Source organism: Spea bombifrons, chromosome 5 (assembly GCF_027358695.1).
Source record: "Spea bombifrons isolate aSpeBom1 chromosome 5, aSpeBom1.2.pri, whole genome shotgun sequence".
Taxonomy (NCBI): Eukaryota; Metazoa; Chordata; class Amphibia; order Anura; family Pelobatidae; genus Spea; species Spea bombifrons.
The window spans coordinates 94,347,505-94,374,527 of record NC_071091.1 but is presented as its reverse complement, the minus strand read 5'-3'; the positions used below and the strand labels follow the sequence as shown (position 1 = coordinate 94,374,527).

General features: G+C 41.0%; 2 protein-coding genes and 1 long non-coding RNA gene across 3 annotated transcripts; 2 read left to right on the top strand and 1 right to left on the bottom strand.

The window, feature by feature from the left end:
- Positions 1–237: 237 nt before the first annotated feature.
- Positions 238–24,428, top strand: RAD54B (RAD54 homolog B). Its single transcript, XM_053468381.1, has 13 exons — positions 238–374; positions 9,847–10,041; positions 12,128–12,397; positions 13,300–13,462; positions 13,882–14,107; positions 14,601–14,808; positions 16,151–16,290; positions 18,023–18,313; positions 19,064–19,227; positions 19,820–20,081; positions 21,689–21,755; positions 23,060–23,260; positions 23,468–24,428. The coding sequence occupies exons 2-13, from the start codon at positions 10,017–10,019 to the stop codon at positions 23,671–23,673; spliced, it is 2,223 nt and encodes a 740-aa protein (XP_053324356.1). The 5' UTR covers positions 238–374; positions 9,847–10,016; the 3' UTR covers positions 23,674–24,428.
- FSBP (fibrinogen silencer binding protein) lies at positions 3,363–6,415 on the top strand. The gene is made up of 2 exons (XM_053468382.1): positions 3,363–3,979; positions 5,801–6,415. Exons 1-2 carry the CDS (start codon positions 3,606–3,608, stop codon positions 6,318–6,320), a joined length of 894 nt encoding a protein of 297 aa, XP_053324357.1. The 5' UTR covers positions 3,363–3,605; the 3' UTR covers positions 6,321–6,415.
- Positions 24,429–25,614: 1,186 nt separating the features above from the next.
- On the bottom strand, positions 25,615–26,729 carry LOC128498096 (uncharacterized). The gene is made up of 4 exons (XR_008354388.1): positions 26,680–26,729; positions 26,516–26,597; positions 25,913–25,941; positions 25,615–25,683 (listed from the first exon to the last, which is right to left on the bottom strand). It is a non-coding gene; the product is annotated as an uncharacterized LOC128498096 (long non-coding RNA).
- Positions 26,730–27,023: the final 294 nt, after the last annotated feature.

Here is a 27,023-nt window from a genome sequence, read left to right as displayed (position 1 = left end):
AATCATACACGTCCCGGCAAATGGGAGTTAAGATCGCCGTAGTAATAAGTGTAAATGCATATTCAGCCTTTAATCAGGGGAAAAATGTATTACATTTATCGAACAGAATAATGTAAAATACGGCGAGGGGACATCGTCTGTGGTTTTAAGTTAATGGGGAGGATGAGAAATGCTTATGCGTCATGCAGAATGCCTACAGACAGAACTTTATGTTTGTGTTTTGTGTTAACAGAACCGTGATGCGCCTTCTAAAGCCCTAGAAAGAGTATGTGGAGGAAACACAAACGTATCCAGTACAGAACTCATTTCACACTCTGCGCACTTAGCTAAGAAACCAGGAGTAACAACAGTGAACAGGTTCACACCTTTAACAGGTACGTGGGAATTCTTTTATTTATTTGCCTTCGTGTGATGTGTTAATTTGTCCTGGACAATAGGAAACCATCCTCCTGCTTTATTGCTTGTGTTTCCACCATGTTGTAAAAGCTGAGAAACCCAGTCATAGGTTATAATGTGAGATCCTCATCCAGCCCCAATAGAGCACTGCATTCATTTAGTAGTATATTATATATTAATTAAAAAATACTAAATGTGAGGTGACAGTCCTGCCTTTCCCTGCACTCTCCTTTTATCCTCAGAGGATCTTTACCACAATAGCAGGATATCTGTATTTGAAATGCAGGATGGTTCGGTCTAAGAACCCGCTACTGAGCCAACTGCAGCCTTCTCGTCCCCTGGTGGAAGTCTTGCATATTTAAGAGTTTCATTCTGGGGGAAAGGTAAAGTTAAAAAAAAAAAATGGACAAATTGATCGCTGCCGTTAGGAGCAGCCAATATGCTTCTAAAAAGCTGGGATTGGGATTTTCTAACAAGTGCCCCATTATAGAGCACCCCCAATCAAATCAACATAAAACTAAATAAAGACAAGATATGGCACTTCTATATCTTTTAGTCTTTTTCATTAAAAAATGATCTGATCTTTTTGGGCCACAACCCTCACCATTCTCTAGGGGTGCAAAAATGGGTGCTTTATTATTAATATATTTTATTTATATCGCTTTACTTTTGGATGTATATTTTGTTTCTTTTGTGTGCCTAAGCTGCGTTATATTGTGTAATATCACCTACAGGGGCTGCTTGTGCAGTCTACTTGGATGTTTCTCTGTCTGTTGGACACATTTACTAAGAGAGTGGGAGCTTTTAAGAATTTTTCATTTCACCAATCTGGTTTGGATACAATTAGCTGAAAATTATGGTTTGGGATTTTTATGTGTGTTTATCGCTATAACAAAAAATGTCCCAACCCTGGCACTGAAAAGATTGACAGCAGCTCCAGACATAGAGGAGACGAGCCCAGTCAATGAAGTCTCGGTGGTCTGCGTGTGACTCTGCATTACAATAGATACTGTGATGCAGAATGAGAAGCTGGTGCGTGTGGAATCGCTAGCAGCAAATGCATTGATGTGGTAACTGGGAGAAAAGCTTAGTCTCGCTCCCATCACCTATCCTACTTGTCTTCTCCTACCTGTGGTGACACACGTGTGATTAGTAAATACCCCTATCTCCCACAGTCCAGGATTTCTTACACTGCCCCAGGTAGCTGCCCCACTGGTGTTGCTTTTGTTGGCGATGGGGAGCATTGGCCAGTTGGGAAAATCCTCTGATCTCTCATGACTGGCCCAGTGAGACGAAAAAACAGAGCCCTATGGCAGCTCCAACTTCGCCTTACAAGACGTCTATTCGGGTGAGGGGGTCACACCTCATGTGCCCCCACCACTCGTCACACCCCTGTTGGGTGGTATGTGTAGCACATTGCATTTATATGGATGCTTGTTCCTGCCCTCTATAACACCCAGTCGCCGGACTAATTCACTGCACGCGGTGTATAAACTAGACTTCACTTCTAGCTTTCTTTTAACACATGCATAGTGCCGACGCATTACTAGTGGGAGAAACATATGAACACTGTAAAGGCAGACCTTTTCGGCGGATTCTGTTTTGCATCCTCTGCGTGATTATATTAACGTAGCCGCCTGCAGTACGTGCCCCCAGCCCCAGACACAATTACTAACATCTAAAACCAAAAAGTGAGGCCTTTGCTGCAGTTCTGTCTCACCTCCTTCCCTAATTGCAAGTAATACCTGACACATTAGTGGTTATATACATTGGTTGCTATGGTGACCACTTTGTACCAGAATCACCTTTTATACACAGTTCCCGTTATCTTTTTAGAGGGGAAGGGTTCCTGAGTGACACTTCTCAACCATCTGTATTTGTTATGGTGGTCTTAAGACGGCACACAGAGAATATCCATGCGATCGCAGACCTAAGGCTATATAGGTGCAGACTTAGCCAGCCCTAGCAGTTAGGAGGACCACTCCTGCTTTTGCACCCCCTGGGGCAGGCTTGGTGCGTGCGGCATTTCTATTCATTAGCCAGGAGGAAGAATTTGGTTTTTTTTTTATTACATTTGATGCCTCAGTGTCTTGTGTGAGATCTGCGTAATCAGAAGGTCGTTGTGGTTTCATACTTGTTTGTAAGTAATCCTCATTGTGTGCTTATGAAACAGTTGCACTGAGCAGGGTTTGTTACATTGTATTTACTGTGCTGTTTCTGTAGGAATTAGAATGAAGGGGAAATACACATCGAATAAACATGCTTCTAAGTACAGAGAGGTACATGTTCACTGTTTTACATAAGACAAACATTTTTAATGGATTTATGACATCAGATTCACAAAGCTATGATGTGATGGGCATCTAATGAACAGCCACCCCTCCTGCACTTTACATATGAGGGGATGTCGGGCTGTTCTGGCACTCTAGGGGTTAACCTGTGCTTTGACTGGCTATAGCCGTTTACAGTACAAGTGCACGTAAAGACTATATGCAGAGAAAAACACGGCAGCTTGTTTTGCACGGTGCGTTGTTTGCTCTGCCGGAGAGATCCCCCTCCCCGGGGCTCCGCCGGTGCAGGCAGGCGATGCAAGCAAGCAGGCGAGGCCCAGCTCTGCTGTGGAGTTTGAGCCTTGGCTGTAACCTAACCAGCAAGGGGAAGCACGGCTCCTGATTGACAGCAGGACTAGCATTATGCAAATATGGCAGGCCTGAACTGCGGCTGATTGGGGCCCCGGCAGGGGCTCTCTCATGCACGTCACACCTCTCCCTTCGGTATTGCTATTCGTTTCCCCTTTCTATAACCTCACATGTACCTTGGCCTATCAGTCTGCGTTAATAAATCCCGACAGATACGTGTGGCTGCCTCTTGTAAATACGCTGTAATGAGAGAAAAGCAATATTTTGAGTAAAGCCGGCTATGCGCCTTTTATGCCTGCGCCGTGTCCTCTTACTATGAGTTGCTGCGATCTCTCTGTGTTCTTCCATGAGTATTAAGTAGGTCAGGCTTGCCTTAAACCGATTTCCTGAACCTGTGTCAGATTAAGCTGAAGGAATTTCAATAAACCCTCCCTGTAGGCGTAGGCCTAAGCGAGACTAACCTAGTTAAGCCTGATTCTTTTTTTTGTTGTCTGTGGGGGAAGAGCTGTGCAGAGCTCAAGGCTGAATGGTGCTTTCAGGACGCGGCTGCTAATAAGAGGAGAAGTGGAAATGGTGGGGAAGGCTCGCTCGTCCAATTTCACTGTGTTTGAAAAGCTTGATTTGCTGGAGCTGGTGAAGCCGTATATCGGGGTGTTGGAGGAGCACACAAACAAACACTCGGTTATCATTGAGAAAAACAATTGCTGGGAGATCATAGCCGAAAAGTACAACGCGATGGGAGCCGGGCGGCCCCCCAGAACCGCGCAAGGCCTGCGCACCTTGTACAAGAGGCTAAAGGAGTACGGCAAGCAGGAGCTTCTCCAGTGCAAGACGTCACAGGCCGGCTACCAGAGCTCAGTATCGGAGGCCACCAAGAAACTTGTGGAGATAATCCCCCAGTTTGGCAACGTGTGCTTCTCGAGGGACGTTAACGGAGTGCCAAGGTAAGCCACGTCCCGTCCACGCTGATTCGGTGCCAGTGCGGTTATGTCACAAGGTCTCCGTGACAGTTTGTTTAATGTTTGCTGTACATCGCCGTTCTATTGCGGACTATAATAAGGGAAATCCATTTATTTGAGTAAAACAAAGTGAATAAGGCTGAAAGGAGAGCCCGACATAGTACTCACGGTCTAACAGGCATGTGCCGGGACTAAAGGGCATAGTCGCAGTAACCTGATCCATTGGGGCATGTTATATTGGCATTAAACTCGCTCCTTCCTTAAGGACTGTTAAATTCTGTTAACTCTTTGAGGGCAGAGATTTCCCATATTCATAGGAGAAGATATACTAGCATCCTTATTTCTATGAATAATGTTTTTTTTTAAAATACCAACTCTTTGCTTATATATCATAACCAATATATGCGCTTGACTTAATTTAATATTTATCTCCTATTTTCTAAGACCTTTTTATATGTAATTTTACTGCTCAAAAAGTGCAGGCCCTCGATATAAAACATGATGCCACTATTTTTGACTAGGTAGTAGCCTATACTAAAAATGTTGTCTCCATGGATACCTTTTTATATGGATAATTCTACAACATCCATTTATGTTTTTAACATTAGTTTTAATTGTGTGACACGATTTGCATCTTGCATGCCCACAGGCCCAATTTTTACTAATTTCTATGTTCTCTAATGCTAAATAGGATATGTTTTCTTATTAATGTGGTCATGTTGCATCACTTGCCCTTCTTGTCACTCATTTTTAAAAGTAAACAACTGCAGCGTAGGTTTTATTTTTTGCAGGGAAGTGAAATGATTGTGGTGTTTCCTAGAATCTATATCCATATATTTGATTGTGTCCTCCAGACAGGCGTTAAGGCTAATGCAGCTAAATACAGCTGCTGGGAAGGTCGACCGCTGAAGGGGTTAAAGCTTTTTTAGCGTAAATGTGTGTGTTGTCTTATGCAGACCTGCAGATTGTGTGCACGGATACCAGTCCAAACCTGAAATTCCAGTCCTAGGATATAAACTGGCAAAGCCGACCAAACCTTTAGCTGGAGAAGGCAGGGTTTCCATGCAGGGATATAATGAGGGACGGCTTCTTTTTATAAATAAATATATAATTAGTGAATAGAAGGCCATAAAATTCAACCTTCATTGTTGCAATTTTTGTTAAATATCATGTGTTACGTCGTAGTGAATTTAGCGTAATTTTAGTGAATTTTGATTTTTTTATCGAGATGTCACAGGAGGCCCAATGGCTGTGCTGTGGCTTCTGGTGGGATAAGGTAATAGATCTGTTCCTTGTTGTTTCGGTGAATTTGAGAGTGCTGGGTGATTATGAGATACTCTTGGTACAGCGTACCAGTGAAGCCTTATCTCTATTTGGTGCTTTTTTAATGTTAATGGATGCAACGCCAGGACTAGCCACAGAGTACTGTATGGGGGGGGTGCAGGAGTAGCCAACAAACATTTGCACTATAAGCTTATCACAGTGACAAATGGCTATTAGCATAATGGACATGCCTGCCGGTGTGGGGCTACAAATAAACACTCCATTCAAAAAGAACATGTGCACGGAGGTCTCTGGCTATGCCTTAGATATATTTTGTAGACTCCTTTTCCTGTATTTCCATGTAATTTGATTGTAAACAGGGAACAATCAGTAGAATTGTTCTTATGCATTTTTGCTGCTTTATTAAAACTTTATTAAAAAGTTTGTGCGGATTTAGACAACATCATTTGGGCGGTGTTTGGAGTAAATTTTTTTGGTCTATTTATGTCGTCTGATTTTTGTTGGTGTGTTTATGTTTTCCAGTGAATCCGTTGGTTCAGAAACAGATCCTGGCATTAGCTCCCAACACATCCCTCTGCAAGATCAGATGGTGTCCGTCACTGTGCAGCTAGAACAAGAAGAAGATGTCAAGCCGCCACCGTCTTTGCTCCTAAATCCACCGCCCGCGACTGTTCGGGATGAACCAGACGATCATGCGTTTGATCATGAACTGGACAGGTCACTATCCCCAACGCTTTCATCTGTGGACATGAGGCTATCTTTATCTCCGCCGGTTCCAAGGATAGAGGAATGTTTCAGTCATACCGGTGAACGCTTGCGATCGACCTGTGGTTGTAATCCAGAGACTCTGCAAATGGCGAGGAAAGAGCACCAGATAATCTTGAGTAACCAAAGACAGTATGGACTGTACATCAAGGAGAAGAGGGAGGGTTTGAAAAGACGGCAGCACTTAGAAGAAGAACTTCTTAAGGCAAAAATTAAAGTAGAGAAACTAAAAGCAATGAAATTACGCCGCGATCTCCCTGAATACAGTAACCTATAACATTCATTGTCATCACATTGTTATAATTGCTTTATATTTACATGTTCAGTTTGTTCTTGTTCTCTATTTACAACGAATAAAACATGAAAAATCAATGAATGTATTTGTTTATGTTCAAGGGAAACAAAAAAACTCTGGAAGTTGCCTGGGGCACCTGGACAGGGGGTGGTTGACGTGCTGGCAACCTGCTAAAAATGATGAAGTGTCTGTCATTGAAGCAATGGGAATAGGACATGCAAAAGTGCTCTGTCTACAGCGGTATTCTAAATGTTCAAAAAGAACATGGTGTGCGGGCCAAATGGGCTGTGATGCATTATTAATGCAGAAAGCTTCCGCACGGTGCCTATGCAGCCATTTTTACAGGAGAAGCTGGAAGCAATAGCCCCTCCTAACGAATAACAATATAAAGGATCTAAAAAGTTAAACTCTGCTTTAAAGACAGTTTCAGTAAATGTAGATCTTACTTTAAGTGCAAACCTGGTATTAGTGCACGCATTAGAATAATCACGGTAAGCTTCATCTTTTAACTTTAACTTTGGTTGACAGGTCTTCTGTAAGACGCATGGATTCCCACTTAATGATATACCAATAAGATCCATTGTAGCTATGCATTTACCCCCCTTGCCCGCCCACCAGCTATTTTCCATGCAGAGGATGTTTTTAGCTGAACACGTCTCTCTGCATGTGACATGCTTACCTCATGTCTGCTCCGTTGTTCACTCGTCCGCAGCTGCAAGTGCAAGAAAAAAACAGTATTATATTTGTTAGCTGGGCTTTTATTAAATTCTGGGTCTTAGGAGCTCAAAGCTAAAGCTGATAGTATAGCAAAGTTAGGAAGGTATGGTGTGTCTTTACAGTGACAATACCAGCGTCTGCAATAGGGTAGACGTTCTGGGTAGAATAAGCCAAATAGCTACCGTATATTCCGGCGTATAAGACGACTGGGCGTATAAGACGACCCCCAACTTTTACAGTCCAAATATAGAGTTTGGACTATACTCGCCGTATAAGACTACCCCTCTACCCAGCGTACAACAACCAGCCAATCACGGCAAGCGATGTACCTTACCGGTGATTTGCTGGTTAATTTGCTGACATATACATACATGCACTGCCCTTACACACACACACACACATATATAATATATATCTATATATATATCTACACATATGCCTGTCCATACATACACATTTATACACTGCCCTCACCACACACCCCTGCCTTTACACACACATGTATATGTATATATATATATATATATATATATATATATATATATACACACACACACACGTATGTATATATATATATATATACACACACGTGTGTGTGTGTGTATATATATATACACACACACACACGTGTGTGTGTATATATATATATATACACACACACACCAGTATATATATATATATATATATATATATATATATATATATTTTTCTCCCCCCTTTGTCCCTTTCTCCCCATCTCTTACCTTATCTTCTGTCTTCTTTCTTCTATCCAGTTGTGGGAGCCCTGCGCTCGGCATCAATAGCCGGCGCCTAGTGATTAGAGAGCAGGGAAGCCGAGGTCTCAAGTGCCAGACCTCGGGCTTCCCTGCTCCCTCATCACTACGCGCCGGCAATTGATGCCGGGCGCCGGGACATGACGGCATCCCTGCGCTCGGCATCAATAGCCGGCGCGTAGTGATTAGAGAGATTGGTGGCTTCGTGGGAACCTCCGGCTTGGTAAGTACCCGGCGTATAAGACGACCCCCCACTTTTAAGAAGATTTTTTGGGGTTAAAAAGTCGTCTTATACGCCGGAATATACGGTAATGATTTCATTAAATGTCTTAGGATGTAAAGGTAGATCGGTAATGTAAAACAAAAAAGTGATCTTTGGTGAGGGATAACCTAAAGTATTGTGTGCCGTTCTGGAGACCCCATCTACAGAAGGATATAGATTATCAGAAATAATTCAGGGAACATCTACTAAACGATCAGTGATTTGTATGTTAAAATTAGGTAGACATGGTAACGAATCTAGGTGTGTATAGTTTGGACCAGGGGCGTAACTACTGGTGTTTCAACTGTGAATGGGCCCGGGGCGACCCCTGTGACCGCTTGTCCACCCTCTCCCTGCTCTGTAGAGGTTTGCAGCTTACCCCTCGAGTGCTCGCAGCTCACCCCTCAAATGCTCGCGTGATTTGTGAGCAGCCTCGCTTTTACCTAACATGACCCCGCTGTGTTCCTGCTTTGGATCGGCACCGGGAGGCAGGAACGCTGTGGGGTCACGTTACGCGGTAAAAGCAAGACTGCGACTGCCTGAGAGATGAGCTGCGGGTGAGGTATGTGAGTGCGAGAGTGAGGGAGTATGAATGTATGCATGTTAGAGCGAGTATGTATGTGTGTAAGATAGCATGGATTTGTGTTTGTAGGGCGGGGCAAAGATGGCACAGGTAGGCTGTTTGGGGGAACTGGCAAGCTGTTTGGTGGCAAAGATGGCATATACAAGCTGTTTGGGGGGAAATATCGCACAGGCAAGCTACTTAATACAGCGAGGGGAGTGAAGTTTGTCATTTGGAATGTAAGATCAAATAGGGTGAGGTCTCTACTGCAGGAACGGGCAGGCTAGATTCCAAGTTTAATCCACTATTTGACAACAGTGATTCTTGAGGATGTTCGCTTTATATAGTTCCTGCCTGTCCTGTAATCTACATTCTCCTTGTTAAAGATAAAATCCCTCTGCTTTCCAGTACCAGGGGATGAACCAAAAGGTACCACCATCTCCTAAGGTACCAAAAGCTTCCTCGTGAATAAACGTCTATGGTTTGCATATTAGCTAATAATGTAGCATACTGCTACTACTCCCAAAGTCTCCCCCTTATCTTCTGAGACGAATCGCGCCAGCCCCTGGCTGATCTGTGAATGTGTTAAGATTCATGTCTGTATTCTAAATCGTGTGGTTATATCTTACAGGCTCCAGAGTCCACTGGGCTCTTTCCACACCCTAATATCTGTGTTATTTCCTTATGTGTGGTGCATCCCCCTTATAGAGCAGTTCAACGTGATGGTTTTGATACAATACATATATCCGTCTCCTAAATCCCAGTTACAAACCTGTTTTTTTGGTTGGAAGGCCTTCATATAGTTTCCCGGACACACATACGTTCCCCACGTTGCTGACTATCACGTGTAAAGTTCTGCTCTGCAGTATAATAATTTTGTATTATATCCCACATACAACAAGGGCAGCACTTTACATGTTCAGATAGCAGTATGTAAAATGTATACGTGTCTTCAGACAAAAATGCTAATGTATTCACCTCTATTCCATTCCTATATGCATATCAAGAGAAAGTGAACAAATGTAAGCCATGGGAATCAATATTAGATTATAAACACTAATCAAAAAGAAAGTAGCATTCCTGCATAGCCTGTAGACCACCCGTGTTTTCCATCGGCTACAGATATGACCTAACTATGTAGTAAACTATGCACATTTTATCAACCATTAACGATGTTTTCATTTCTTATTGCAGCACCTTTGCCTGAAGCGAATGCAATTTCAGACCGTAAAGACAATGAAGAGCCGAGTGCATTCACAAAGTATTTCAGCGTGGTTTGGTGCAAAGCATCCAAGAAGAAACACAAAAAATGGGAAGGTGATGCCCTTCTTATTGCTAAGGGGAGGACGGTAACATTAAAGGACATGGAAGGCAAAGATATTGGAAAAGGTATTGAATCACCCAAAAGTATTACTATTATTCAGTGATCCTTATGAAAGAAAAACATTGTACATTCACAAAATATGGTCAGCATAAAGGTTTTTCTAAAGTAACCGCATCAAATTCTGGTTCTATACTAGAACAAAACGCCAACATATATGTCATACGGCTGGCAGGAACTCGATGGTAAATCGATGGTACCAAGCTAAGAAAAGTAATCTCAAACAACTTAAAAAGAAAAAAAAAGTAAAACCATTTCTCTTAATAATGTGCATTGTTTCCAATATAAACATGCTAATGGACAGTATACATCAGAAGAGTTAAATCTGTTTTCCCAAATTCTGAATTTAACAGTTTGGCATCTAATAAACATATGCATTATGCATGCATTATTACATTAATGATACCTTTTGTAAGGGTTGGGTGAAATGAAACTTCCAAAAAACCCCTTACCCTCAGTATTTTTTACAGCTTCTCCTGGGTAGGTCATTTTATCTTCTCCAGGTTTCTTTTGTTATTGAGCTCATGGGAAAGCTCTATTCCCAGTCTCTGTACCCTGCCTCCTGAAGTTAGGGGAACTATGTGTGCGGTCCTGGTTCGGTTCTTGGGGGACCAGTCAACTACCAGGTGCTGGGGGCAGGATCCTTTGGACAGAACGCCGGTTCTTTACAGCCCTTGGGCAGAATAACTACTTGTTGGCTGCTGGAATCCTCTTTCTGCTCTGGGGAAGCTGTCCCACTGCTGCGTGGACACGGTCGGTGATGTCTAACGCTGGGCCTCTTCTGTTTACCTCCTGTTTGAGTTGGCCTGCTTGCAGGCTGCCGGCCTGTCTACTATTGGCCTGATATTTTTTCTGTGGACAAAATGAGTTGGCAGCATATCATTACATATACTTTATCATGGAAGCCCCTGTGGCTAGAGCAACCAGGAGGTCAACCATTGACCTATTCACCAGGGACCTATTCTGCATCCAAAACTAGCTTACTGGAGATCAATGGCCTGGCTCTTGAAAGAAACAGGCTGATTGTTTTTGGTCTACAGAAGTGGCAAACACTATGAGTATCTAGAAATGGAGACAATTTAGAACAGGTGTGACGTTTCCCAGGTGTGGCCGGCCTTCCAAAATTCCTCCAAGAGTGCATTGATGACTCCAGAGGTCACAAAAGAACCCAGACTGACATGTAAAGAGCTGCAGGCCTCACTCTCTTCAGTTCAGATCACTGTGCGTGATTCTACAATAAGAAAGAGACTGTTTAAAAATGGCATCCATGGGAGGGTTGCAAGGCAAAAACCACTGCTGACCAAAAACAACACAAAGGTTCTTCTAACATTTGCAAAAAAACAATCTTGAAGACCCAAGACTTTTGGCATAATCTCTGGACCGATGAGTCAAAAGCGGAACTTTTTGGTAGACGTGGGTCCCGTTATATCTGTCATAAAGCTTGTGCAGAGGAATAAACCCAGCGCAAGGATCACTTCAAATAGAACACCAATATGTGTTATGTAAAAGAGGGAAATAAAATGACTTAAAAAAAGGGGATGAATATACTTACTAGACAGTAACAGCAGATCTATAAAAATACTATAATAGTGTACTACGTTTCAATTATTTTCATTATCTCATGAGATATATATATATACTGTAATTGGGGAACAGGAAGTAAATATAAGAAGAAATCTGGATTTAAGCCACGCTTAATGAGTCAAATATAATGTCTGATTTGGTCAGCTAGGAAATCCACTGCAGCATTTGCCCCCATCCGCCCTGTCCTTTACCCAATCCTGTCATCATAGTAGAGTGGTCTTCAAGAGATATGTCATGTACAAGATCAATCTTTGCTTTCTGTGTTCTTGACCTCAATGCTTTCACTCGTTGGCAGAGTCTTCTTCTGTTTAGTGTTAGTGGGTCTCGGTATCCAGGCAGGGGGTGGCGGTATTGATGGTATAGGGTTTGCATGCAAATTTGCATGCAATTTCCCCAAATTGTTAATAGAAGGCTATTCCGAATTGTCCTTTGATGTTTAGGACATCCTTTAATAATCTTTTAATGTTTTAATTAAGATTGTGAATCCCCGCTACATACTTTGTCTTTCAGGTACGGGCTATAAAATGAAAGATTTAGAGGAGTTAGAAGAAGGTCAGACTCTAATGGTTGGCGGGAAAGAAATTGAAGTGATGGGTATTATTTCAGCCGAGGAGTACAACAGCGGTAGGTGCTTCAACTCGGCCGCGGCGTCTTCTGGCCCTGCAGCTGTAGAATGTGTGCCGGTGAAACCTTTCATCAACCCAATGAAGAGCGCCAGCAAAGACAACGTATTAAGAGACGTTCAGAACTGTAAACCCCGGCACGACCCCAATGCACCAAGTAAGTATATTCACGGCGATAGAAGCATGATTACTATACAATGGCGGTGTCCGGTATGCCAACAAACAGTACAGACAGTCATGTCAAGATTAAATGTTTCATTACCACTGCCAGATTAAAAATACATTTTCAAAAATATTGTGCTGCTGTCTTTGTTTAAAACAGTTTTTGCATAATAGTTTCAGGTAGCTACATCGTAGCCATTTGTATGCATTCCAGCTCTGTTATCTTAGCCAAATGTACTAGACATACACCGTGACTGTACCACCCTGGCTGTATCATACTGCCTGTGGCAAGCAATACAATAGCTCTCAATCACCCACACTAATACTCGGAGTCTCGAGATGCAGAGAAAGTCACCCAAAATACCAAAAGAAGGAATTTTCCCCCTTTTTGAGGTACATTTGGAAATTGCTTCAGTGTGTGTTTTTTTGTGTGTTCTTCTGAATCCACAGGAAGGTTGAACTTGATGGATTAGTGTCTTTTTTTCCACCTATGTTACTACGTTATGTAATGGAAAATTAAAACCAGGTTCTTGTCAGTACTAACCTACATTACATATACAGCACTGTATTTTAGGCTTATACATACATAACGTCCACAAGGCTTTTAGAAGTCATTAATAACTACTTGACGCTCCTTCCAGATGCATACAAGGTCCGGAAATGGAGATTTGCAATCAATGTTTTATCATCATGGTATGAAACATTGATTTAACTTTTCTTATCCCGCTGCTTGTTAGTTGAGTAAAGTATTATTTAGGGACCCATGAGTACAAATCTCCATTTCCAGACTTCTGTATAATGTGTGTTACTTTGTTCTTTCATGCTGTCAACCTGGGGAAGACTACAGGGTTTTCTGCTATCAGGGACTTGTATGATCTTATATTTGTTATATTTCAGACTCTCTCGTATTGTCAAGACCTACTCAGCATCACCTGTGGATGTTCAATAAAGCCAGCTTACCTATTGTAGATGTGGTTGTAGACCCTTACTTGGCCATCCATCTCCGACGCCATCAGAGAGAAGGTGTTCACTTCCTGTATGAATGCGTTATGGGAATGCGGTAAGATCTGAAACATACCCAAAAATCATTCTTTATGGTTAAGCTACGTAAAGTGCCTACTGTGTAAACATTACTTACTTCATCATAACAACAAAAAAACAATGGGATCCCCTTTATGTATATGTTTGTGATAGGGGAGTCACGATTCACTGTGCCGCTGGTTTTGGGCTAAGCACCAAGTATTTTTGAACAGTGTTACTTGTTATAAACCATAAAAAATATATAATGGCAAGCAGTTTAGATTCTCTCTCTTAGGTTCTCTAAGCTGGTCTTCAAGAGCCATCCAAAATTCACCTTTTTTGTATCTCACCACATAGATACAGGCAGCTCAATCAGTTTTACAATATCTTTAATTAACTCCACTATTTTACAGCATCTCTCTTCTAAAGCTCTCTAAAGTGTTTCCCCTCCCCCTTCAGGCTAAATGGGCGATTTGGAGCAATCCTTGCAGATGAGATGGGTCTTGGGAAAACACTGCAGTGCATCGCGCTAGTATGGACTCTTCTGCGTCAGGGTCCGTATGGGAGCAAACCCATTCTAAAGAAGGCGCTCATTGTCACTCCAGGAAGTTTGGTGAAGAACTGGAGAAAAGAATTCCAGAAGTGGTTAGGAACAGAGCGAATAAGGGTCTTTGCGGTCGACCAGGTAGTAAAGATGTGCTTTAAACAATTAAACCTAAAATAGATAACAGTTCTAATCGACGTATAATTGCACACAATCTATTTTGAGAATCCTCACATTTGGTTCCATGTTATATTTCACAGTCAGATTTTTCACCAACTTTCAAAAAACTTTGCAGAACACAATAATATATTATTTTATTCAATTAACGTGCTTCTGACCACGTGTAAAACCCACATTACATGTATGATTCATGTGAAAGGGTACAAGAATCCCAAACTGCTTCCCAGACAGTATCAGGTATGCATGTAATAGATCCTTGTACTATACAATAATGTCTGCAGCACGTTTAATGGCTTCTGATCCTTTCCCTTGCTAAGGATGTAGCCGTCGATACGTTGGGAGGATCTCACACGGGACTCTTCTCCTTTTTGTTTACGTGGCATGCCACGGTTGGGGTAGATTTGTGGCGGCCCCCGCTCCAAGCATTCATTTATTTCCTTTTGTGTGTGTTTAGGATCACAGAGTGGAAGAATTTCTCAACTCCCCCCTTTATTCTGTGCTGATCATCAGCTATGAGATGTTGCTACGCTCTTTGGACCAGATACAGAGTCTTGACTTTGATCTAATAATCTGTGATGAGGGTCACCGTTTAAAGAACAGTTCTATCAAAACAACCTCTGCGCTTTCCAGCCTGTCATGCAGCAAGCGCATTATCCTTTCAGGTAACGTTTATGTAAATGCCTCCCAGTAAAAAAAAAAAAAATTTCAGCATGTGCCAGGAGCCCGAGGAGAGAAAAATATTATTCATTTAGAAAGATGGTGATTTTAATCGATTGTCTCAAAGCCTGGAGGTGCCTTACCCTATTAATTGTCTGGTCTAACATATAGGTTATGCCTTTAAGTAAAAATATATTACTTGCTGCTAGTATACCAAAGTATTGTGTTCAAATTATATATATATATATATATATATATTTATGTGCAGGGGATATGTAAGTGCAGATCTCACGGAGTGTAGCACAATTCAATGCTGGTCACCAACAGATGTTCATGCTTGGAGGAGTTTCCCAATTAATCCATATGCTTCTAGTATAATCTATACCAGCCTCGTCTAACTACATAATCCAATCACTATGTGAAATAATGACTTTGACATGTGCCGTGAGGCTTTAGCAGGGTGAGCTCTGGAACACGCCGAGCAGATGGATCCACCAATATGTCACACAAACAAGTGTACCTTTTAATATGTACGTATATTTCTAATGTGTTAATGCAAAGACAGAGTTACCATGTACGTTAATTAGGAAATACATAAAATGATTCGGTAATCTGCAGAAAAAAATCCATAACATTGAATAAATAGGTGTGGTATATGTTTAATGCAGACCTCAGACTCTCGTTATGCACAGCACCAGTATCGGTCATACACCTTACAGTATGTTTCTCTGTGTTCTGTGCAAACAAGGTGAATTTGTCATTTCCAGACCGTAATTCTTTATGTCCGTTGACAAAGTATCTGACTCGTTACAGTAATCACATGGCCATTTTATATTTCCCTTGTTTTCCAGTGGTTTCGCAGTTTCACAATATAATAATGCATGTTAATTGATAGAAATCGCTAGCATTCTGTATATATAAAAAGTTCTGCTTACCAGAATGCTTCCAGACCAATATGACGGTCTGGAGTGTGCCTTCTATTTGATCCCGGAATACTCTACACGTTCTGTGAGATAGATGAGAGAATAGTGTGGGTACACGTGCAGCCCACCCAGCAGCCATGTTTGTAATTGCTAGCCCTGTGTAGGTTAACCCCAGCATAGAGATGATGGAGGTAAATGTAAGATGTTTAAATATGTTTTTATCATATATATTTCCTAGCCGATTGGCTGGCACAGTATATAGGTGGAAATTTACAGATGCCCTCATTTTCAGAGTCGCACATAGCGCCATCTTGTGTCAAGTAAGAACTCTGCATCTACACCTTGCGTTAAACCTTCCCTTTGCATGTACAACCTGCAATGTTGATGAAAATTGGCCAGAATATTTTATCTGTTTTATTTCCAGGTACTCCTATTCAGAATGAACTTCAAGAGTTCTATGCTCTGGTTGAATTTGTCAACCCAGGCATACTGGGCTCCTTGTCTACATACAGGAAGATATACGAAGAACCTATTATTCGATCTCGAGAACCTTCTGCAAGTAAAGTAAGTATAAGCAAATGTCTGTCAACATAGAATTTGACGGCAGATAGGAGCCATTCAGCTTATGTAGTCTGCTCATTTTTCCTGATGTAAAGAATCAAACCTTAATCATGTGTCTCTGTCTCATTTTACATTTAGCTTTATGCCTATCTTGTACATGTTTAAATTCCCTCATTGTTCCAGTCTCTAGCACTTCAATTGGGAGACCATTCCGCTTACGCTATATGACTAAAAGTAAGTGGACATCTCTCCTAATTACTAGGTTTAGGCGTCTCAGTCATTCCCATTGCTAACAGGTATATAAAAGCAAGCGCACAGGGAGCCATCTGCATAGACAAACATTGGCAGTACAATGGGTCGTAGTGAAGCTCTGTCATAGAATGTCACCAAAATGTTAGGAAATGTCTGCCTTGCTAGATTTGCCCCTGTAAGCACTATTATTGTGAAGTGATAGCATCCAGGAGTAACGGTAGCTCGGCCATGAAGCTGTAGACCACTCACAGTGCCGGAGACCGTGGTGCATAAAAATCCCCTGTCCAAACTGGAACAACATCTTCATGAAATGGGTTTCAGTGGCTGAGCAGCCGCACACAAGCTGAAGATCACTACGCACAAGTGAAGTGGGGTAAAGCACTCCGTCACTGGGCTCTAGAGCAGTGCTCTTCGCTACCTAGAAGTCTGAAGGACCAATCTCGGTTTGGCAGATGCCCGGAGAACACTAACTACCAGAATTCATAGTGTCTGCTGTAAAGTTGGGTGGGGGAGGGATAATGGTCTGGGGCTGTTTTTCAGGCAGTTGGGCCCCTTTGTTCACATTTCAGCATACAAAGACATTTCTACAGTTTTATCTTTTCTACTTAAGGCGTGGTTTGATGTGGAGGAACTTGACTGGGGGCACAGAGCCCTGACCTTAACCCCATTGAACACCTTTGGAATGAATTGAAACGTTGATTGCGAGCCAGACGTTCTCGGCCAGTGTCAGTGTCTGACTTCACTAATGCTCTGTTGGCTGAATGGGCACCAATTCCCACAGACACGCTCCAACATCTTGTGGAAAGCCTTCAGAGGAGAGACGAGGCTGTTATAGCAAGGGGGGGGGGCAACTCTATGTTAATGCCCATGATTTTGGAATGAGAGGTCAAAGAAGCCCAAATAAGTGTGATGATCAGATGTCTCCGTACTTTTAGTCATATAATGGGTCCACTACCATTTCAACAAAGTACTACTTCCATCCATTAGAAGGTAAATAATAACAAAAACAGAATAAGGAGGAGCCCACCAAGAGCTATATCCAAAAAAGTGTAGTATTTATTTTCAAAGGCATCTCAATAGAAATGTACCAATATGCCAAACATAATATCCTAACAAAAATGAACAATCGAAATGGAAAAATTAATTTATTGATTGTTCTTAGAGCTTCCAAGGCTTGCTAATTAAGTATGCACCTCCCTAGACTTTTATTAGTCCGACTGAGTGTCTGAGACCAAGCCATTCTGTGCTTTACCAAAAGGCAGCGTGACAAGGAATCCTGGTGTAGCAGAGCTGGAACACATACAGATGTCTGAAGACATTATACAAAAACGAGAACTGTTAAAAAGAAATGAAAATAACACAATGCTTTTGAAAACTTACTGATACCAGTAGAAATTTGGTGTGAATTTACATTGCAAAATGCGGATTATATTGAGAGTTTTTGCAATATTTTGGTATTTCGGCTTCTGTTTGCTATTCTTAGGAAGAAAAAGATTTGGGAGAAGAAAGAGCTGCAGAACTGGTCCGTCTGACGAGTCTCTTTATACTCAGAAGAACACAGGAGGTTATTAACCAATTCCTCCCTCCCAAAATTGAGCGGATCGTCTTCTGCAGGCCATCGCATTTCCAGCTAGATCTCTACCGCAAGGTTCTTAACTCGCATTTTCTTAAGTCCTGTTTGCAAGCAGTTGGAGAAAACAGCCCCCATCTCGTGTGCATCGGGACACTAAAGAAACTTTGCAACCATCCGTGCCTGCTGTTCAAAACATTGCAGGTAAACCCGGGGCACACGTTCACAGCAATACGATATTAGGCACTGTATGGGGAAGATTGCGCAATGTGCCAGTGGCTGTTCTAATTGGATTGGATACCTTATAGACCTTTATAGCTGTGGCTACGTGCTGTTCAGATGATGAAGGCCGCCTTCCCTCGGTCATGTATTCCTCGCTTGCTATTTTATTTTTCTTTTTGAAATTAGACATAGAAGAAACCTATGCCTGTCCGTTACTGGGGCGGTAGAACTAGAATTTCCACTGTGTTTGTAGCATAACAAATTTGGCAAAATATATTCTTTTGTACTAAGGAGTCCTCCATTTATACGATAACATCCTTTGTGGTAGCTCTTCTTGTAACATTATGATTTGTTGATTTATATAACGCCATCATATTGTGTCATTGGGTTAGCGTGCAATTTTTAGGCATGTGGTGCATCTTCCACAACATGCATGACACTGTAAGGTTTAGAATGATAAAAAGGTTTTGTACCGTGTTAGCCGTTGAGAAAACAGGAGAAAAGTATAGTTAAAATGATACCATTTATTAGCTGAGAGTTTAATTGCAAGCTTTCGAGACCAAGTTGTTAGGTCCCTTCCTTTGATTAATCCCTGAGGAAGGGACCTAACAACTTGATCTCGAAAGCTCGCAATTAAGCTCTCAGCCAATAAATGATATCATTTTAACGATACTTTTCTACTGTAAGGTTTAAAGCTAGAAGTTATTTCATCTTGTTTTCTTTTCCCTTCAGAAAAATGCCAGTCTCAACCACGATGAGCACACTTTGTATGAAAGTTTGGTTGATCTTTTCCCCGGTGATTATAGCGCTGATCAACTAGTAGAGTCGGAATCTGGAAAACTCAAGGTTTTAAGCGGTTTGTTATCAGCAATACGAGAACACAGTCCGTCTGAGAGGTAATTCTTCTTTATATCATACAGATACCGAGTTTAGAGAGGACCCTTAATCGTCCTCTAAAGAGAGATGCAGTGAACGGGTGGAACAAAAACACCTAGGATTTAGAACAGTTTATGAGAAGCGCACTTTTTAAATATGCAATATTTTACGTTAGAATATTTTTTATTATAAGGGCATGGTTGTCTGCAGGACCAAATATGGGAATATCATTTTTTGTGTAATGGTACCTATATAAGCTTTATATAAGATATATATCTTGCGTTGTACTGTTGTGTACATCCTCTGGCACACGTGGAGTTTGGTTAAGCGTGTTTGACCCTCAGAATGAGTATAACTGAATGGAGTGTACTGTTCCGGCTGGAAATGGTGTAGGACGGACGCTCATCAGAAACTCAAAACATTGTTTGTTTTTTAAGAAAATTAGCAGCTTTTAAATAAACAAAAAATATTCAGCAACTTATTAGAAGAAATAGAACAATTTGTGAGAATTTACTATTAAAAGCTGCTCTCACTCATCACCAGCTATCTGTTTGTTTGTGCTGCACTTTGTCATTTAAAATGCACTTGTGTAACACGTTTGCTTGTTTTCAGAGTGGTCCTGGTCTCTAACTATACTCAGACCTTAAACGTATTGCAAGAGATGTGTAACCTCCACGGGTACAAGTGCGCGAGATTAGACGGTCAGACGCCCGTCGCACAAAGACAACATATCGTTGATGGGTTTAACAGCAATTACTCTTCAGACTTCGTCTTGTTACTGAGCTCCAAAGCTGGCGGCGTCGGGCTGAACCTGATCGGAGCGTCGCACTTGATTCTCTATGATATTGATTGGAATCCTGCTAATGATATACAGGTCATACGAGTCATAATGAATAGATCACCAATCACATTACCTGCGACCCTCGCTCACTGGCTCTCATGTAATGACTGGTTCAATAATGTCACCTGACTGTCTAGATAAACAGAAACTGGGGGAATGCCTTAAAATACCATTTCTCCAACTGGCCAACTCACATCATGTCTGATATAAGCTGTTAATGATTCAACCCTGTATTGATAAGCCGTTAATCATAAGTTAAATGTAAGTACATTAAAAGAAACTTAAAGGGCGTCTGTAAGACAAACATGACACAGGCACACATTATAGATAGAAAAGCGTAGTTCAAACGCTGGTGTTCTGTTTACATTTCTATCTAATGATGTACAGAAATAATTTTGCATTACGGGCTTGTAATATATGGCCCTCGGCCCATTATTATACTGTGCAGCCTGTTGTCTGTGCTGTACCTGCTAGAAATTTGAAAGCAAATATAAAATGCATTATTTTTGTAAAGTGGGTGTATCATCCCTAAGTAGTTAACAGAAGAGACTTCCCATGGCATTCCCCTTTATAGTATCAAGATTTAAAGAGATCCCAAAACAGCCTCACCAAAGATGAGTGTATATTGAGGTATTTAGTGGACATTCAACCAAAAGCATCTCCTTGGAGCCAAGGACTGGGGTCATGTGTGATGTGTCATTTGAATGAATGGTGAATATGTTTTAGGACTGTGCAGGGTGGAATAAGATACTTAGAAAATAACTCTTGGTATCTGTATTGCTAAATTCGGAGAACTGTAATTAAGTAATTGCTGTTGCAAAGCTATACCCGGAAATTACTTATCGGTCCTCTTTAACAAGTATGTTTGGCTGTAAGAGCGTCTTTAAATAACCTACCAAGAGGACCAACATATGTGATCAGATTTTTGATTTACAAAATTACAAGATCTGAAATGTTTGCAAAGGGTAGACTGTCAGGGAAACAAAAAGTGAGAAGGCTAATAAGTCAGTGAGGGCAAATAAAGGCCAGTTATCCAGTGTTCCTCAATAGTTCTTCCATAGTGAATATTGATAGGTTTAGGAATGCTTGGGTGAAGATATAGATTTCCGCCAGCTGGTGGCGCTGTCCGTCTTTATTTCTGTTCAGAATCCTGGCTCTGCTGGGGAATGTGAATTGTGTTTGTCTTGAACGCACAGAAATGTACATTATTTTATCCAGAAATGCCCCTGAATGTGGAAGTGAACTACAATTTAAAAAAAAGAAAAGAAAAAAGTTTTTCTACATTTTCCTAACTTTTTTTAATCAGGACATGGGCAATCTTCTACACTAGAACCATGCTGAGCAAGCCATGTGTTCGAGATATCCAGTGTTAGTAATGTTTTTCAAACATACCCTACAGTATGAATTCAAAGATCTTCACACTTTATTCTCAATGGGCTGATAGCATTCTAAGTGCTTCTGTTTTTTTTTTTTTGTTTCCCCCCTCTCTGGTTTGTCTCTCAGAATGACAGGGTTTTGCCTATAACCTTTGGTATCTGTTCTATAAACCTTCCATTTTGAACAGGGGAAGTAATAAAGGGATAACTTGTCTAATATAATGTAAAATAAACATGTACTTAATTAAAATATCACTGTTTTAGGCGATGGCTCGTGTATGGAGGGATGGCCAGCGCCACACTGTACATATCTACAGGCTTCTTACTACAGGTTAGAACACCATGTTATAATACATACACCATGCTAAAATACATACACCATGCTACAATACATACACCATGCTATAATACATACACCATGTTATAATACATACACCATGCTATAATACATACACCATGCTATAATACATACACCATGCTATAATACATACACCATGCTATAATACATACACCATGCTATAATACATACACCATGTTACAATACATACACCATGCTACAATACATACACCATGGTACAATACATACACCATGGTACAATACATACACCATGCTATAATACATACACCATGCTATAATACATACACCATGCTATAATACATACACCATGCTATAATATATACACCATGCTATAATACATTCACCATAGTACAATACATACACCATGGTACAATACATACACCATGCTATAATACATACACCATGCTATAATACATACACCATGCTATAATACATACACCATGCTATAATACATACACCATGCTATAATACATACACCATGTTATAATGCATACACCATGTTATAATACATACACCATGCTACAATACATACACCATGCTACAATACATACACCATGCTACAATACATACACCATGCTACAATACATACACCATGCTACAATACATACACCATGCCACAATACATACACCATGCCACAATACATACACCATGCCACAATACATACACCATGCCACAATACATACACCATGCCACAATACATACACCATGCCACAATACATACACCATGCTACAATACATACACCATGCTACAATACATACACCATGCTACAATACATACACCATGTTATAATACATACACCATCCTACAATACATACACCATGTTATAATACATACACCATGCTATAATGTAACATTTTCATGTTTGTTATTTTATTCAAAAATCTCATTATGGGTGTAGGTTATTATAGACATTAAAATGACCTGTGTACTGATTAATCTTATTCATCAGGATAAAGATCCAGCTCCATAAAGAATCAGGATCAGTCTTCGCTCTGTTACCATATAGTTACATGTATACCCCACTGCACAGGGAGCCAGTATAGTCTGTGGCAGCCCCCACCGCGCATGCTGGAGCCAGCATTATTCTGAATAGGGCCGTACTGGCAGCTTTGTAGTAGGATGGTCGTCACCACTGCAACTTTTATGTCCAGCAAGTTTAGAAGTTGGAACTTTCTGCTAGGTACATAAACCGCGAGGGGCTGAGACAGTCTAAGGTTTGTCGAATGACTCTTTAATATCTTTGCCGTATAAATGACACGTTACTGTTTCTAACAGGAACAATAGAGGAAAAAATCTATCAGAGACAAATAAGTAAGCAGGGTCTGTCTGGAGCCGTGGTGGACCTGCTGAAGAAATCTGAACACATCCGATTTTCTGTGGATGAACTGAGAAACCTCTTTACATTGCATGAGGGTACCGACTGTTTAACTCACGATCTGCTGGGGTGTGACTGTACCAACCAAAATGTCCGTTCAGGTAATTTCATCTGCGGTTCCCCTGAAACGTTAAATTTGTTATTGAAATGGTCTTCTCACCATGGCCATTCATATGACCAGTGGAGCATCGATGTCACAATTGGGGCAGAGGGTAAACTAACATTTAAACTGACAATATACAAACCAGTGACAACATTAACACAAGCCACGACATACTGCTATGATTTCTACTCTATATTTGTTTCAGATGTCCAGAGCGAAGCGGTTCCTGCACCCAGGAGCTGTCAGCTTGGCGTACGCCACCCTCCGCTAGAGAAGAATTTTTCAATGTCTGAACTGATGCAGTGGAAACACTTTTCAATGCGCCAGAGTTTCGATGACCCCTTCCTCCAGCTGGGAAAAGAAAATATTTCTTATGTTTTTCAGAACACAACAAACAGCCAAGTATCATAAAGAGCACGAACTCTTGTCAGTTTTCTGGTTTGGATCCTGAGCCGAGCATGCAGCCTCCCCCCCATACATTAACGTGATGGCTTAAGAATGTTCCCATGAAATACTTCAGGGACGTGGGAATTCACCCATCACGTAGCATCGGGAGAAATAGCTTTTGCTATAAAGGGCCATATGTATTGAAGCAGGGCAGGTTTGTAAAGATGTCAATAAACATTTTTATTGGTGTAAAATTGTTAAACTTGCAAAACAGGGTTATAGTGAACCCTATATAATAACCTGCGCTCAAATGAACCTGAAAGGTTACTTCAGTCAGCTCTTCTTTTCCGTACTGTACAGAGGTTTCAGCCACATCTGTATTATAAGACTAGAACAGATTGTAACGTTAATTACACAGCAACACATGCAAAAAAAAATACAGAAAATGTGGAATTTCACATACAACTTACAAATGCAAATGGTATGATCCAAGCATCTAACTGGGGGAGGCTATCTGAGGTTTTTTGACCCTTTAACCACTTTTTTTTTGTCTCAAGAGACATGGTTGGTGTCACGTAAGTTTGTAAAATAAAAATATTTAAAACATGTTAATATTTTTTATGTTTACCTATATACATACACAGTAACAAAATAATCTGTATGATGTTCTACACTTTTTGTTTCGGTTTCTGCATTTTCACTAATTAAGAATATTATATTTTTACACAGCCTTAAGTAATGTTGCAGTTTTCTGATTGGATTTTCACACCTTGCGTTAATTACATATGAATCTTACACACATTATATCCCTTCATTATGGGCAGTAATGAAAATGTTGGGGAACAACATTGATCCAAAATGCTAACTATGAAACGCCTTCAAATGTGAAAAAATATATAGGATGTATCTACTGACAAGGGGGGGTTTCAGTATTGTTCCCCCACGCGTTGCCCCCACTTGTTGCATGGCTCTTACTTAGGACTGTAAAATACCTTCATTAACAATTAACCAATAAACTGACTGAAACCTAAGATTGTGGCAAAGGAAGTCTCTTTGGTTTGTCCACGAAGATACTGTACCAGATACATATGCATTTAACGTTTGCCTCATTATACAATGAGAGACGTATCAATGCAATATAACACTTCAATACAATCACAGCAGCTGGAAACCCAACAACGATCCTACCAAACCCCAATCATATCGGCCCACATATTAAATCATGAAATTATAGTCTCAAATAACATTTTATTATACATTTCATGCCCCTCAAGGTCTGTTCTCTCTTTACTTGATACCATTTCCCACTATGGACTTCCTACAGGATTCACAATTAACTTGAATAAGTCTGAGGCTCTGTGGACTTGGGGCGGTCTTTGAACGTACGCTCATTCAATCTGCGTTGGGCACCAACATATCCCCGGGGCTCAGGCTACCAAAACATTCAAACACCAATTATTCAGATGATTTCCATGGAAGTAAAAACCTTGACATCCTTCCATTTCACTTTCACAGGTAGGGTATATTTGATTAAAATGATAAGCTTTCCCACGCTTTTGGTTTATTTGCAGACCCTGTCCCTCGTATTAAAAGCAACTAACATGAAATATATTATTTTCCAATTTCATTCATGTTTAGGACAGCGGCGTCATGGTGTGCCCCCCAATTGAAACACCGTCTTTTTTTAATTTTGTGCAGCCGCGAGGGAGTAATACTCAAGGAGCGGGTCTTTATGGATAAAAATCTATATGCTGTTATTCGCTACCAAGCAGAGGATTTTTTGTTTAATGTTATAAAAGTGTTTACATGACATCAGAATGGGAGCTGTGGAAGAACGTGAACAAACTCTTTGGAGCGTCTCAGGGACTCTAGAACAATATTCACGGCTCCCGAACACATCGGACACAAAAGACACTGATCCGCATTCCAGTATTGGTTTTATTTTTAATGGTTAGGCAGGTTAAACAGAAATGATCTTCAATATAATTGTGGCATTAATTCTTCTGTATCTGCAAGTACAATTATCTCCTGCATCTGCAAAACATTCAATAAAAAATGTATGGTTAAACATTGGCAATGTATATACGGAAAGGATAACAATAACAGGGCAATAACACGTTAATAGATCGTAAGCGCACAAGAGCAAGGTCTTCTTCAACGCTTGTATGTCTTTCCAGGCCTCCACCACAGCCAAGCTGGACATGACACTTCTTTTTCTCTCTACCCGTCCCATGGATCCCCACCTCTCGCCCCTTCTGCTTACCTTAACCACTTTCGCCACCTTGAGATTTACTGAAAGAGAAATAGTGATGATTAGCACTTTATGGGTCACAAAATACGCAATCAAAAAGCCATTATGCAGCATAAAATAAATGGTACGCAAAGAGTTACATATATTCTTATATATGACGTATACAGGGGCTTCTCACATCTGCACATGGTTTGTTCCAGTGAATGAGTTTCATGTTAAAAAACAAATAAGATCATTTCATTTACATAGAGAGAGCTGCCCCTCTTTTTTCACTGGAAATCAGGTCTAGTATACAAAAATATGCCATAACCCGGCTCATTTTATCCAGTAATGGAGTGCAAATTCATTAATTACCAGAATCGAGTGGATAAGTGGAGCAGCCTCCCCGCAGAAGTGGTAGAGACGAATACAGTGTGGGAATTGAATAATGCTTGTGATCTGGGATGTGTTTGCCTGCACCTCCATAATTTAACCTCACTGATGGCTTAGGGACCTTTTGTCACAAGCACTTATTCTATCAAATAAATGGATGGGGGCACATTGAGGGTAAAACAATGACATGGAAATGTACCTTATATCAATGTAGGGGACACATACAGCGTTGGGGGTACTTACATGCATTGCTTCAAGATGGTTCTGGGGTGGAAACATTTGTAAATCAGGAAAATGAGGATTGGCAGGCTGACCACAGCAATCACTGTAAGAAACGCACACAGGCCGGTTATTGGTTTTATTGGTTTTCTGGTATTAGATGATAATGGCTGGAAAGGCTCGCTTACCTATGGCGTACCACGGGAACGATGTTCTGGACTCCTGCTGGTTTCCAGAGAAAGATGGCATCACTGGCCGAGCCTGTCCGGTTCCTGGAGATAAAGCGGTGATGGCGGTAGTTAAATGTTAGTTATTTGACTTCAGGATGGCGCTTCTCCACTCACATGATCATGCGGTGGGATAAATCCTCAGCACATTATCAAACTGATCACTACAGTTATCCACAGTATGAGAACGATGAGAACCTACCTATGAAGTTTAGCAGTAAGTCCGCAAATGATCCAAGCAGAAGCTTTGGACGTCTCATCTCGCGACTTGCTTCGTCAAATCCTTAGAGAATCTGATGGCAGAT

What these genes read in the sequence shown, in the direction of transcription:
- FSBP (XM_053468382.1), top strand. Translation starts at nt 3,606, where the DNA reads ATGGTGGGGAAGGCTCGCTCGTCCAATTTCACTGTGTTTGAAAAGCTT. An exon ending in GACGTTAACGGAGTGCCAAG is followed by an intron (nt 3,980 to 5,800) that starts GTAAGCCACGTC and finishes TATGTTTTCCAG; the next exon opens with TGAATCCGTTGGTTCAGAAA.
- RAD54B (XM_053468381.1), top strand. Translation starts at nt 10,017, where the DNA reads ATGGAAGGCAAAGATATTGGAAAAG. An exon ending in GAATGCGTTATGGGAATGCG is followed by an intron (nt 13,463 to 13,881) that starts GTAAGATCTGAA and finishes CTCCCCCTTCAG; the next exon opens with GCTAAATGGGCGATTTGGAG. An exon ending in CTACAGGCTTCTTACTACAG is followed by an intron (nt 21,756 to 23,059) that starts GTTAGAACACCA and finishes TGTTTCTAACAG; the next exon opens with GAACAATAGAGGAAAAAATC.